Genomic DNA, 12120 nt, shown 5'->3' with positions numbered 1-12120 from the left:
GCTGATGGAATGCCGATGTTCGCAAACTCCTGCCTCGCCACAGCTTGTATTAATGGCTGTTGTTGGTCAGAGGCGAGCGTTGCGAAAACGGGTGGCTGAAAAATAGCCGGACAGGCGGCTTCGATTTCCCGATGAACAATGCGTGCGACGGTTTCATACGTGGGGGACTGGCGGGCGGCTTCACACTATGAGGTTGCGGCCGTGTTGGGCAGCCGGGTGAATCGCTGAGTAATACGGCGGCTCTTGGCTTCTTCGAACCGCCGGCACTCTTTAATGATGGCGTCGACGGTGGTAACGTTGTTGTAAACTAAAAGATTAATTGCGTTGTTTGCTATGCCTTTCAGCACATGGGCCACTTTCTCAGGCTCACTCATGTGCTCGTCAATCTGGCGGCATAGGGCGATGACGTCGTGAATGTACGTGACGTACGACTCCGTCGACGTCTGTGCACGAGCCGCCAGTTGATTCCACGCTGCGATCTGACGCCCAACGGTGTCGCCAAAAAGGTCGCGGATCTTATCTTTAAAGGAGTCCCAGTTTGTAATCTCCGCTTCGTGCGTCTCGAACCACATTCGCGGTGGGCCATCGAGGTAAAAAAGCACATTGGCAAGCATAAGAGTCGGATCCCACCTATAGCTTACGCTGACCCGTTCGTACCGGTTGATCTATTTGTCGATGTCAACACCACCCTGACTGGAAAATACACCGGGATCACGAGGAGGAGGCAGAACGACGTATGTAGAAGTCACTGAAGGGGCAGGTGGTGAAGACAATGGTTGTTCAACCTGTGACAGGGTAGGACCTATGATGATGCGGCCGTTGCGGAGCGTGATGTAGACGGGGAAGTACCCAGCACGTCCACCACAAAAATGTTACGCAAAAATCACACGAGGCGTGTCTATTTAAAATCTGTATTCAAACTGATGCGTATGGCGTCGACTAAAATGGAGGCCAGCACGCACAACTGACAGACCACTTCCTCGTTGTCGTCTTCTGGCACCTGGTATGTCAGCTACATAGCAATATAATGAACCCTCGTATCTTTTTATCGCAATGGCCTTGATGCTTAATTATGAGTAAATATCTCAAAAAAGTATTTTTGTGAATTTAGCAATCATTTTTCTAAATAAAAGTTCGTTTACGCCGGTTGAAAATATTTTCAGCAGATTCTCAGTTGACTCCTAAAAAAGCTGAAAAATTTGTGCGACTAAAATGTTACCGCTTTTTTTACATAAGTTGCCCGAATATGCATGTTTTCTTGGTTTTCTACTTTGCCTGGTTAAGCCGGAAAATTTATATATGGTTTTACTTGTGTGACGTCACATGAAAGAACAATGCAATGCTTGAAAACGTCTGGTTGTACTCAGAATGAAGATTAAACACGCATAATTTATTCTGACTTAACTTTTCCTCCTCACTGGAATATTCAAAGGGTGGTCATGCAACCACTAAATGTTTTTGAACGAGAATACCTTTAAGCTCAATATTTTTCAATAGAATCACCAGTGGTCGAATTTCGGAATAAGACGTTTCATTTGAAATGACCCTCTAGGAATGTTTGAGGTCAGGCTAGCTAGTAATCCACTTTCACTTGACCAACATATTTGAACATATTTACTTGACCAACATATTTGAAACTCCATCACTAGCATGTTGTGCATGTGCCATTTATCTTTGTTGGTAATCGAAAAAAATTTGCCGCTGAAGCCTTGCTCACCAACAAAGCAATTGTGGATGTCGATGATTCGTGGCCAAGGAAGTGTCACGTAGAGGTAAATGCAAATAGGCGTCAAGTGTTCTGGCTTTCCGAATGTCACTGCGCGGTTTACAATGTTGACTATGGTGGTGTAAACTGCGCTGCCTTGTTTGGATTGCCCGCAGACATCGTTTTCACTCTTTTGCGTTGCACATTTCCAGCGTTCCACACCTAGTATCATCCGAATTAATCAATTTTTGGTCAAGTTTGCCTGAATTAACAAGAGTTTGATTCACTAAACGATGTGACGGCTGGGACCAGAGAACACGTCCCAAAGTCTAATTTTATAAATTTACAAGGGTCGAATTAACAAGCTTTTACTGAATTATTTGAGTGGGAGCCAGGTATTTCCACTGTACTTGGAAAAAAAAATTTTAGTCCTAGTCTCAAGGGGACACTAGAGGCCAATAATAAGCAAATGCGAATTGTTGAAATAACATTCCAGAAGCCTCGTAGTGCTTGTTGTGTTAAGAAAATGCTTAGCTTGCAAGAAAATCACTTTTTGGTGTTCTGCATATCGTTAGTGCAATTCAAACTGCCTGCCTTCAAGAACGTCGTTTTTGACAGTGTTCGCCAAGCTCACCCTTTACTACCTGCCAGCCAGTGCAGCTTAGTGAAGCCCAGTGAAAACTGAACTGTCAAAGGGTAACATATAGTTATTTTCATGAATCAAACTGAAATGCTCAAGTTCTATTTTATTTTGTGTTGTAATGCACTGCAATGTTCTTTCCTCTCATGAGTAGCTTGAGCATTAGTGACTAGTTGTACTGAGGGCTTCCTAAGTTAGTGGTCAGTTGTGCCAGACTGTTTCACCGATGGCACAAATTGTGTCCTAATCTTAGCTAAATGTCTGTTACTAAAGCTTCTGTGTATAATATTGATATAATAATAAATTTGTTTTCATTTAATTTCAGTTGCAATGTACTGTTGCATATGATCACTTAGCTGAAGGCACTATTACGCAGTCTTAGGCAGATTACCAGTAAAAAGTAACTCACAGTTACCTAAGGGCAAAAAGTAACTCTGTTACAGTTACAGAGTTTCCTAAAGTGACTTCTTACAGTTACCATGGAAAGTAACGTCATTATCTGTTCCTTGCAACATCAAATAGATAGTGAAATAAATACCAAATGATAAAAGTAGTTTAATAAAAACATACAAAATGGTAAGGGGAAGTGGGTAATGAGTGATAACGATGTCCATTCCCTATGTTCAAGGCGTCCCAGACTCTATTCGAAGACTTATGCATCCACTGAGATTACCAAAGAGATTAGGACATATGTTCGCGAAAACCAAAAACTACACACCTGCGGACGTTCAGTGCGGGTTCATTCACAAGTATTATACAAGAATAGCTAAGCGACATAATTACGGTGGTGAAGGAGGCATAAAAGGATTAGGAAAGGAAAGGTTGCTAAAATCAACTATGCAACGCCTTCTTAGACGAAGCTTGTTAAACACTGCTTGACCGGACATAGCTTTGACTTAAATATGACGACGCTGTCTCATGAGTGAAAGAGGAGTAGGGGTGGGGGAACTTTTGGAAACGTTTGCTAGAACATGTGTGACTACTAAAATGGTCAACATATATGCTCATTTTCTTTCTTTTTCTTTTTTGTCAGAGGATGCCACCTGCATACAGTTGAAATGTTTGTCATCTTGTTAAAGGGACACTAAAGGTAAATATTAAGTCGACTTTGATTTCTGAAATAGCTGTTCAGTGTACGATGTGCCAATACGCTCAAAACATATCACGTACTAGCACACCTAAAACGATATACTACTAAGGTTCAGAAAACTTGTAGTGCTAGTTCTGTGCCAAGGAAGTGCTTATTCTAAGATAAAATCATGCTTTAATTGTCTGTATCGCGTTAACACACTTCAAATCACCCATGCGTGTGAGTGGACTCTTACAAGTCACTGTTTCAGTGCCCAACATTGCCCTCCTTTACTATGCGGCCGCCGACACCAGTAGCAGCAGAACGAAAGTAGCAGAAGCCACAGTAGCAACAACGACCATTGAACAATTTTCTGCAGTCTCAGAGGCGATGACTCTGCTTGCTTGGTTTAACTGGGCTGCTATAAAGCCTGGTGTTAGTTTAACTGGGCTGCCATAAAGCCTGGTGGTTCCCTATAGTAACACCAGGCGGTTATTTTTACTATAGATCAAGAAGAAACGGATAAGCAGAATTTTATTACGTCTCTAGATGCACGGAAAGTTCTTTTCTTATGGCAAGTAGTTTGATTAGTAGTGATTGTGGACGGACACTCTCACGTAATTGTTGTCATTTCGCAAATGTTCCATTCGTGCTTTTCTTGTGATACACCTAGCTTAATTTCTTTGCAAGTAATGCTCTGTTGTTGATAATATCCATTGAGCTTTCTTCACTCTGTCATAACTGGTCCTTTGCCTTCAGTGTCTCTTTAATAATTGTGTTCAGTTAAAGTAGGCCTTCGAGGATCAGTTACAAAAAAAGTTTTAAGAACTGCTTTGCTGGTGCACAGGCTTCTGACCTCCAGCGGTTTCATGCTGCTGTTTTCTGGCCACCAGTTAAACACGATTAACTCTGAGCCTCAAGTGAAAGAACGTTCGACCACCGGCACACCAAGAACAGAGGTAGAAGCTCAAGTAACAGAAAAAATATATGAACACCCCCCCCCCCCCAAAAAAGGAAATCAACTTAGGAATCAGTTGACACATGGTTTAATTAGCCCCGCCACGGTGGTCTAGTGGCTAAGGTACTCGGCTGCTGACCCGCAGTTCGCGAGTTCGAATCCCGGCTGTGGCGGCTGCATTTCCAATGGAGGCGGAAATGTAGGCCCGTGTGCTCAGATTTGGGTGCAAGTTAAAGAACCCCAGGTGGTCGAAATTTCCGGAGCCCTCCACTACGGCGTCTCTCATAATCACATGGTGGTTTTAGGACGTTATACCCCACATATAATAATATTAACACATGGTTTAATTAGGACTTGTAGTTCACAACTCTGATGTCTTCTATATGGAAGATGTTCCTCTTAGCGGCATCTTCCCCTAAACTGCGAGGGGAGCCCATTTTCGGAAAGTTGAAAAGTGGAGAGTATACTGTAAAGAAGATATTTATAATATAACATTTGTCTTCAACGAATGTTGCAGTTGGATAATTTTTTAAAGAAGCAAAAGTAACTAGCAGTATTTTCCGTTACAGTTACTATGTAAAAAAGTAAGTGTTACAGTACGAGTTCTTCCTATTCCAATGTAACTGGTTACAGTTGCAAGTTACCTAACAAAGTAACCAGTTACCAATAACCCATTGCTAGTAACTAGTTACTGCCCAATATTGCTACTATGTTCGACGAGCTGCTCCCTGCGAGCCATGTAAAAAAACAATTTTTGTGTGCTCAAAAGAGACATGAGGAAATATTTATTCGCATCTATTCCTTATAGTTATGCCAAAGCAGAACATCAATCAGTACAGGATAAATCAATCAATAAATCAATCAAAATCTTTTATTTTCATCATTTCGTACATAAGGTGAAAAAGGAAGAACTGGAGAAAAGCCGAATTTTCATCGGCTTGATAAAGCTCCGGTCCCCCAGGCTTTTAATGGGGAAGTTGTCGATGCTAAATAGCAAGCTCGGAGAAGACGCACACGTAAACAGGCCTGTTGCTTTAAAAATATGTTTTAACAAGACTGTTTGTTGGCTGAGTTGGTACTTGCTTAATGACATATTTTAGCCATAAAATGGCATATACACAGAACAAAGAAACGCACAAGACAGGCAGCACTGAGGATCTTGTTGATGCTGATAGCAAGCTCGGAGAAGATACACACGAAGACAGGCCAGTTACACTAGAAATATGTTTTACGAGACTGTTTGTTGGTTGAGTTGGTGCTTGCCTAATGACATATTTTAGCTGCGAAATAGCACAGAGCAAAGAAACGCAACCATAGGATGGGCGGCTCTGACTTGCTATCTAGTGTCGACAAGATCGTCAGTGCCACCTGTCCTGTCATCTCTCCGCTAAATTTGGTGGATTTTAGCTTATTCTAATAGAAAAAAAAATTTGTCTAGAAGCTAATGGATTTTTTTACAGGCCATTTTCATACATTGTGGATTTCTGGCGAACGCCTGACACAATGCACCTATTCAAAATTGTCGTGCGAATCATCTTCTAGAAATGCAAAAATTGTATTAAACTTCAGCCGGGTAGGAGGGCTCCTGGTTACTTGCTGCACTCATTTCAGACAAAAAAATTTGTGAAGCTTGAAACCGACCATCACTTTCTAGGCAAGACATAATAGACCAGCTGCGATGCACTCAAGCCGTTAGGGTGCCTTGATACGTGCCTGATAATTACAAGCCATTAGAAAGCCTTCATGCGTGCCGCCTCTGTTTTTTAGGGTGGTGACAAGTTTGACTATGGTTGCTTACAACCGGCTTCGGCGGCCGTCGTACTTGACAGGCCACCATGTTGGTTTGAATGTAGCTTGGGTTTCGACGAGCATTGGGTGGTTTTTTGTATAGCAAGTGCTGAATGCTGGAGGGTTGTTATCTGAAGTTAGCCACCGTTTTGTACAACAGAAAAAACATGTTTGTTCACTCATGTTTGTATAAAATATTGTGAAAACAATTCGTTTCATGCAGCTGGTGCACCTGCCGCATTGGCTGAATGATGATATTTAAGGTGCTTATATCTACGATAGGGAGAACCTCGATTTCATTGTGAACAGAATTCAATGTCTGCATGAAATTCCTGAAGCAAAAGTTACCTGATCACTTTCGGCACCTTAAAGGGGTACTGACATGAAAGTTTTCACTTATCTTTTTTTGCGTCGAATGTTAGACCATTGCGTCGATTGTTAGACCAGGTGGTGATGTATCCTCGTCTGCACGTCGCTTCTTCGATGTCTGCCGCACGTGTGGCAACTGTCGTGGCAGGGGCACAATGTTCGGTTGCCATCACTCTCAAGGCACAGGTTCTTCGTCGACAATTCGAAGTCGGTCAGTAACTGCACGTTGCGCGTGTACACGTCCGGAGTTAAGTGCTGTAAATAGAATAAACTTCGCTTGGTTGACGTCCAGTTTCCACCACGACTTGACGTCCAGCTTCCACCACGACCCCTGCTTGTCTCAGCGCCGGACTGGACTGGAATCGGTGGAATTTGCACCTATTGTCCTTATTTTCAATCGCACAAAACAATTCACAGAGGAAAATATTGGCGCCATGACGGAAATTTCGAAATCAAACGATTCATTTGTCCTTTGATAAGTGTAAGTCTTGTATTTGCATACACATATACTAGTCCAGACTCCTGTAGCTTGTTTCATAGCTACGCTCGATGATAGTTGGGGCTTTTAGCTTGTATGCATACTTTACGTTAATGTGTTACCAGATACCGGTCTGCATTTACCGTCTTACCGGAACACGTGTTTTAGCTCCCCATAAGTAAGCTTTTGCGTACGTACATAAATGTATGCCTTTACGTTATCGCGCACCATAAATGGTGATGCTAACTGCATTTAAACGAGCTTTAACTCAGATAGGATTGAATCACTGCTCCGGTGAAATCACAAGATGTTTCTTTATCGTGTACAGTAAACTTCGTACTTTGTAAATGAACTTTGCTTCGGTGACGTCCAGTTTCCACCATGGCCCCCGCTTGTCTCAGCGCCGGGCCGGACTGCGCAAAAGGGTGAAAAAATAAAAGGTTACTGCCGCGATGGTGTCAACATCTTCTTACACTTCGCGCAACCACAATCATGAACACTTTGGCTTACGTGTAATGTTTTCGAGCTGAAAATGATCAAAACGGTGAAGCATTTTTAACGTCACTGTGTAGTTCTTATCCGATACATGCAATGCACAATGTTTTTGGAATAGCAATTTTGTGATTTCTTGGTTTATCACAACTTGCCAGACTGCTGCACGAAGTCACCAGGATTAGTACTGTAGCCTTACGTCAAGTTAGTGTCGATGTCGGTAGGTGCGCCGCGAGAAAATTGACTTTAATATTAAAATAAAATTTCTTATTAGCATTTGCTGAGCATCACACTTTCTCAGAGCCGTGGCAGATTTGTATGGCAGAGTAAACTCTCCTCCGAAAAAAGGTGTCAGGACTCCTTCATAGGCGTTTCTCATACCTTAAATATGGCTTTTGTCCGTTATATAATTTCCTCTAGGAAATTTACTTCCTGCGAGTGAATGCGTACAACGGGCTGCTTAAAAATCTTGCAAGTGGTTAGCATTGCCAGAAAATAGTAGGGCATTGAATCGTATTACACCAACCCTCCTCTCCCCGCAAGGCTGTTAATTATGCTTGAAGAAAAGAACAGGGAAGACACAAGGGTCAAGCCAAGATTTTCCAGGCCAGATTTTGTTGCAAACGGCATCGGAACTGCATCTGGCCATACTTTCTTCAAACCCTCCTGCCTCCTTTGCTCGAAGCTTGTGTCCTCGCAGTGGGCCTACAATAAAGCAATAAGGTGAAAAGTCATACGCAGTCTATATACATTTTCTTTACAAGCTCTAAATGAAAGAAATGACAGCATATCCACGGAGTGAATGATGATGAGTGGGTGAAGCTTCGAAGGTACATTGGTAAACTGTGAACCCTCCGCAAATCTTACCCTCTCTATTATCATGTGAAGACAGCAAGCACGCGCGGCAGCCATTTTCTGAGCCCTCCGCTCCGCCGTCTTGTCTTCGTCGTTATACTTGAAGCACATGAGCGAATGCAGTCTTCAATCACACGAGAGCATGCATTAAAGTGGAGCGAGTACTGCATCACCATCAAGTGAGCAATCAGAGTACTAGCAGCAGGAACGTCGCAGCACCATCGCCATCTAGTGAGTGCTCCGAGAACTAGAGGTGGCTACGAGAACGTAGGACTTGCTACGCCTTAAGGAGTTTTGCCCCTAAAACTGAGTTCACGATATGAAATCATCTTTGTGCCCGGTTATGAAACAAAAGGGTGACAAAAATTAAGACGCAGCAACAACCTACAGCAGGTCATATTTGAGCCAACGGCTGACTTGCTTAATGCACACCTACAGAAGTATTTAGGACAGATAGACATACGGATGGATTGGAGGGATGGACTGTAATTCAGTCGCATGCTATATTATTAAAGCAAAACAAAAGATTGCTTGGCGTTGTTGAACGAGTTTTGGTGTGTATTTTCGCATGTCCTTGAAGGGAAGAACGAATACTCTGTGGCAAGCCGGGCAGAATTTAGTTGTCGTCTTGCAGCTGTGCAAGACTGCAAGAGTCTGCAGGGAACACGTTCGTCGGCTCGTCTACTTCTCCCAATGGCCTTCCTTAGCATCGGAGGTGTAAGTGCAGGAACACGCACATCTGCCAGCAAAGGAACACCCAAACGCGAGCGTCTGTTGGTGGCTTACAGGCCTGGTGTTTCTCGCGACGAAAGCAGTGACAGCTTTGGAAACCGATGAAGCGGAGGTGGTGACTACACGCAGTACGACACATTCAGCTAGCCATATTGTTTGATTGGCAAATTTGGCTTTGACTACGAGAGTAAACAGGCATGCCCAAGTTGACCAGTTTTCGCTCGCATTACCCAACATAGCCAAACGAAGTCGCATTTATTATTTTTGCCCCACCGCGGTGGTCTAGTGGCTAAGGTACTCGGCTGCTGACCTGCAGGTCGCGGGTTCAAATCCAGGCTGCGGCGGCTGCATTTCCGATAGAGGCGGAAATGTTGTAGGCCCGTGTACTCAGATTTGGGTTCACGTTAAAGAACCCCAGATGGTCGAAATTTTCGGAGCCCTCCACTACGGCGTCTCTCATAATCATATGGTGGTTTTGGGACGTTAAACCCCACATATCTATCAATCAATTTATTATTTTTGGGGGGGGGGGGGGGGGGCGATGCTTCTTATGCTGTGGCTCAGTCCCTCCTCTGTAGTAGTCGTGGCCTACTTCTCACAATTTTCACTAGATGGTGCTGTGCTGTTGCAGAACGTGAAGTGATCACTAGATCGTGTGGATACATGTTGCGTGTGGTTTAGTTTTATAGGATGGCAGATGGACAAGCTGAAAGCTCACAAAGTTTCGCCCCACTCATCATTATCATTCACTCGGTGGATATGCAGTGAATTTTTTTTTACTTCGCAAGTTGTGGCGTTTAGTTTGCGCGGGCTGCTTTTCGACGCGTAACTAAGCAAATCATTTTACAAAACATGCAGCGATATATTCAATCTGCTAGTAATATAATGGGTACTCACCTTACAAACACTGGAAGTAGTAGTCGGCTCCCATCATTCTTTCTCCACTTGTGTAATCCAGCATTTCTGTCGGCTACGGCAAGTTGGGAAGCGCAACATTCTTATGGCCCTGTATCCAAATGGTCTTGCATTGCGGCACGCAGCACCCTGGCATTCTCATTCCAAAGTTCTTGTAGATGCACTTAGCGCGAGGATGGTGTAACAGAAGGTACGTCTAGAGAAGCGCAGTCAAACGCAGCTTGCATCTGGTGCAGTACGGCGGAGTAAGAACGACTGGCTGGGACAACCAACATGGCGCCCACGTCGTCTCATTGCTATGGAAACCTCTACTGGCAACATTGTGTTTTGGCGGGTGGTGACAAGTGGTGGGTCAAAGGCTGACACCACCCTAAAAAAGAAACGGAGGCGACGCACTCCCTGCAGCTTGCGGTGCAGACAGTGAGCCAGCTGCTGGCAGGAAGTGAGGCGATTGACTAATTTTGTTTTTTGCGTTCGAAGTTGCAGAGACGAAAGGAACGACTGCTTTGTGTCAAAGAAAGGTTCTGTTTATTAAGGATGCCGGTTAATCAATCCAGAAGCAACTGGTATTCACTACAGAAACACAAGTTCAACCAGGGGATGCTACTGAGAGCAGAACTGCTCCATTCATCGCCAAACATTGTTCAATTATGACTGCGGATCACTTGTGCCAACTCTATAAAAAGCTATCTTCTGACAGCGAAGCTGCAAGAGCTTATAGAATGCACTGCTACAAGTGCGCTTCTGTGATTAAGAACGTTCTTGGCCTCCATTTCAAGGCAGATTGGCACAGGACATTGGGGACAACAATTACAGCTTTATGATTGATGAGCCAACCGATGTCAGTCTCGTGAGATTCCTTGCGATTTCTATCTATGAACACAGTGTCACCAAATCAATGATCACACGGCATTCTTTAACTTGTGCACCTTGAAAGTTTCAGAGACGAGACTTAAGGCTAATGAGGCTGACGACAGCCACTGCACTGAAGCCTCTAGTATCTTAGGAAGACTTTCAGCTCTCGTAGTTTTGGGAAGTTTACAAGATGATAAATCTTTTCGTCATACGAAATTTGACGTACTTTTAAATGAAATATGTCTTAGTGGGAAATTCAGTAAATATGCTTTATAATCTAGCGGTATCTGGTGGATTTTTTATTGCTTTTAGCAGGGTTCCGTTGCCCAGTGATGGCAACAGTGGCTGAACCAGGCTGAAAAAAAGTTAAAAAAAGGCATGTAGGCACTTGAAAACTGGTCCGGACTTATTCCTGGTGGATGCACAGAACATGTGGGATAACATAGCTTTAATGTTTCCGCACTGAAGGTTCTACAACAACTGCCCCTGAATTGGGGCACACACACAGTTTTCTTGCTTCTTTCCGGCGAGAGTGTTCTTATCGCCAGCGCCCGTGTTTGGAGGCATCGCCGCGACGCTCAGGCGCAGAAGCGGCGCCGACCCGTTTCGCCACAAACACTTGCTATCACAGCAATATAGATGTTGCACTGAACTTATTCACAACATTGATGACAAAAAAAAACATATTGTGTTAATATCGCCGTGATGTACTCGGTGCTCTAGAGGCCAAACTAAATTGTATATGCAGTGAAACCTCATTAATTTGAACACTTATTTTGAAATCTTGGTTAATTCGATCCCATATTTTGCAGCGTAAGTTTGGGCAGAGAATTAAAAGCGACAGTCCAGTTAATTTGAAAGCTTTCAGTGCCCCATGTGGTAATTCCCAATTTCGCTGCAAATCTGCGGTAACGATGAACTTTAAGAGCCGCGAGGGCAATATAGCATAGCCATACTAATGAGTGGCAGGTCAACAACCCAAGCCCCACTTCTGCGAATTGGGGGAGGCGATGTTTTCTGGTCAATGCATGCCTCTCACAATGTCAGTGTCTCATGATTTACCCACTCTTTCTGGAAATATAAAGAAATTAATAAATGTCAGTCTGACAGAATTTATGATGTATGCGAACCTCCGATTAGCAGTTGCTTGAGCAATTTGCGCACTTGCACTGCTGGTGGAGTACATGCCTGCAACGGCTACTTTGAAAACTCAATTTCAAAACATTAGTGATCATATTTTCCCACCAAACACAATACTGAATCT

The 12120-nt window shown here is 43.5% G+C and overlaps 2 protein-coding genes across 7 annotated transcripts in view; one reads left to right on the top strand and one right to left on the bottom strand.

Moving 5' to 3' along the window:
* The window catches only part of MEP-1 (zinc finger protein MEP-1), a 49680-nt gene that overhangs the window by 13233 nt on the left and 24327 nt on the right, over positions 1 to 12120 (top strand). For 3 of the 5 annotated variants that reach the window (XM_037427915.2, XM_037427916.2, XM_075877874.1), the window contains one exon: positions 3379 to 3435. The exons of the other annotated variants lie outside the window; for them this stretch is intronic. The gene's annotated coding sequence lies outside the window, so the exon portion shown is untranslated. The remainder of the gene's footprint in view (positions 1 to 3378; positions 3436 to 12120) is intronic. 5 annotated transcript variants of the gene reach the window in all.
* The window catches only part of LOC119176559 (uncharacterized protein KIAA1143 homolog), a 47331-nt gene continuing 41508 nt past the window's right edge, over positions 6298 to 12120 (bottom strand). The window contains exons 3-4 of one of the 2 annotated variants that reach the window (XM_075877877.1): positions 7348 to 7420; positions 6298 to 6885 (exon numbers count right to left, since the gene is read on the bottom strand). In XM_075877877.1, the coding sequence (XP_075733992.1) occupies positions 6870 to 6885; positions 7348 to 7420 (89 nt within the window). In that variant the 3' untranslated portion in view covers positions 6298 to 6869. The remainder of the gene's footprint in view (positions 6886 to 7347; positions 7421 to 12120) is intronic. The other variant, XM_075877878.1, reaches the window with a different exon arrangement.

The sequence above is a fragment of the Rhipicephalus microplus genome, chromosome X (assembly GCF_043290135.1).
Source record: "Rhipicephalus microplus isolate Deutch F79 chromosome X, USDA_Rmic, whole genome shotgun sequence".
Lineage (NCBI taxonomy): Eukaryota > Metazoa > Arthropoda > Arachnida > Ixodida > Ixodidae > Rhipicephalus > Rhipicephalus microplus.
The sequence above is the reverse complement of the archived record's forward strand: the minus strand, read 5'-3'. Positions and strand labels throughout refer to the sequence as shown.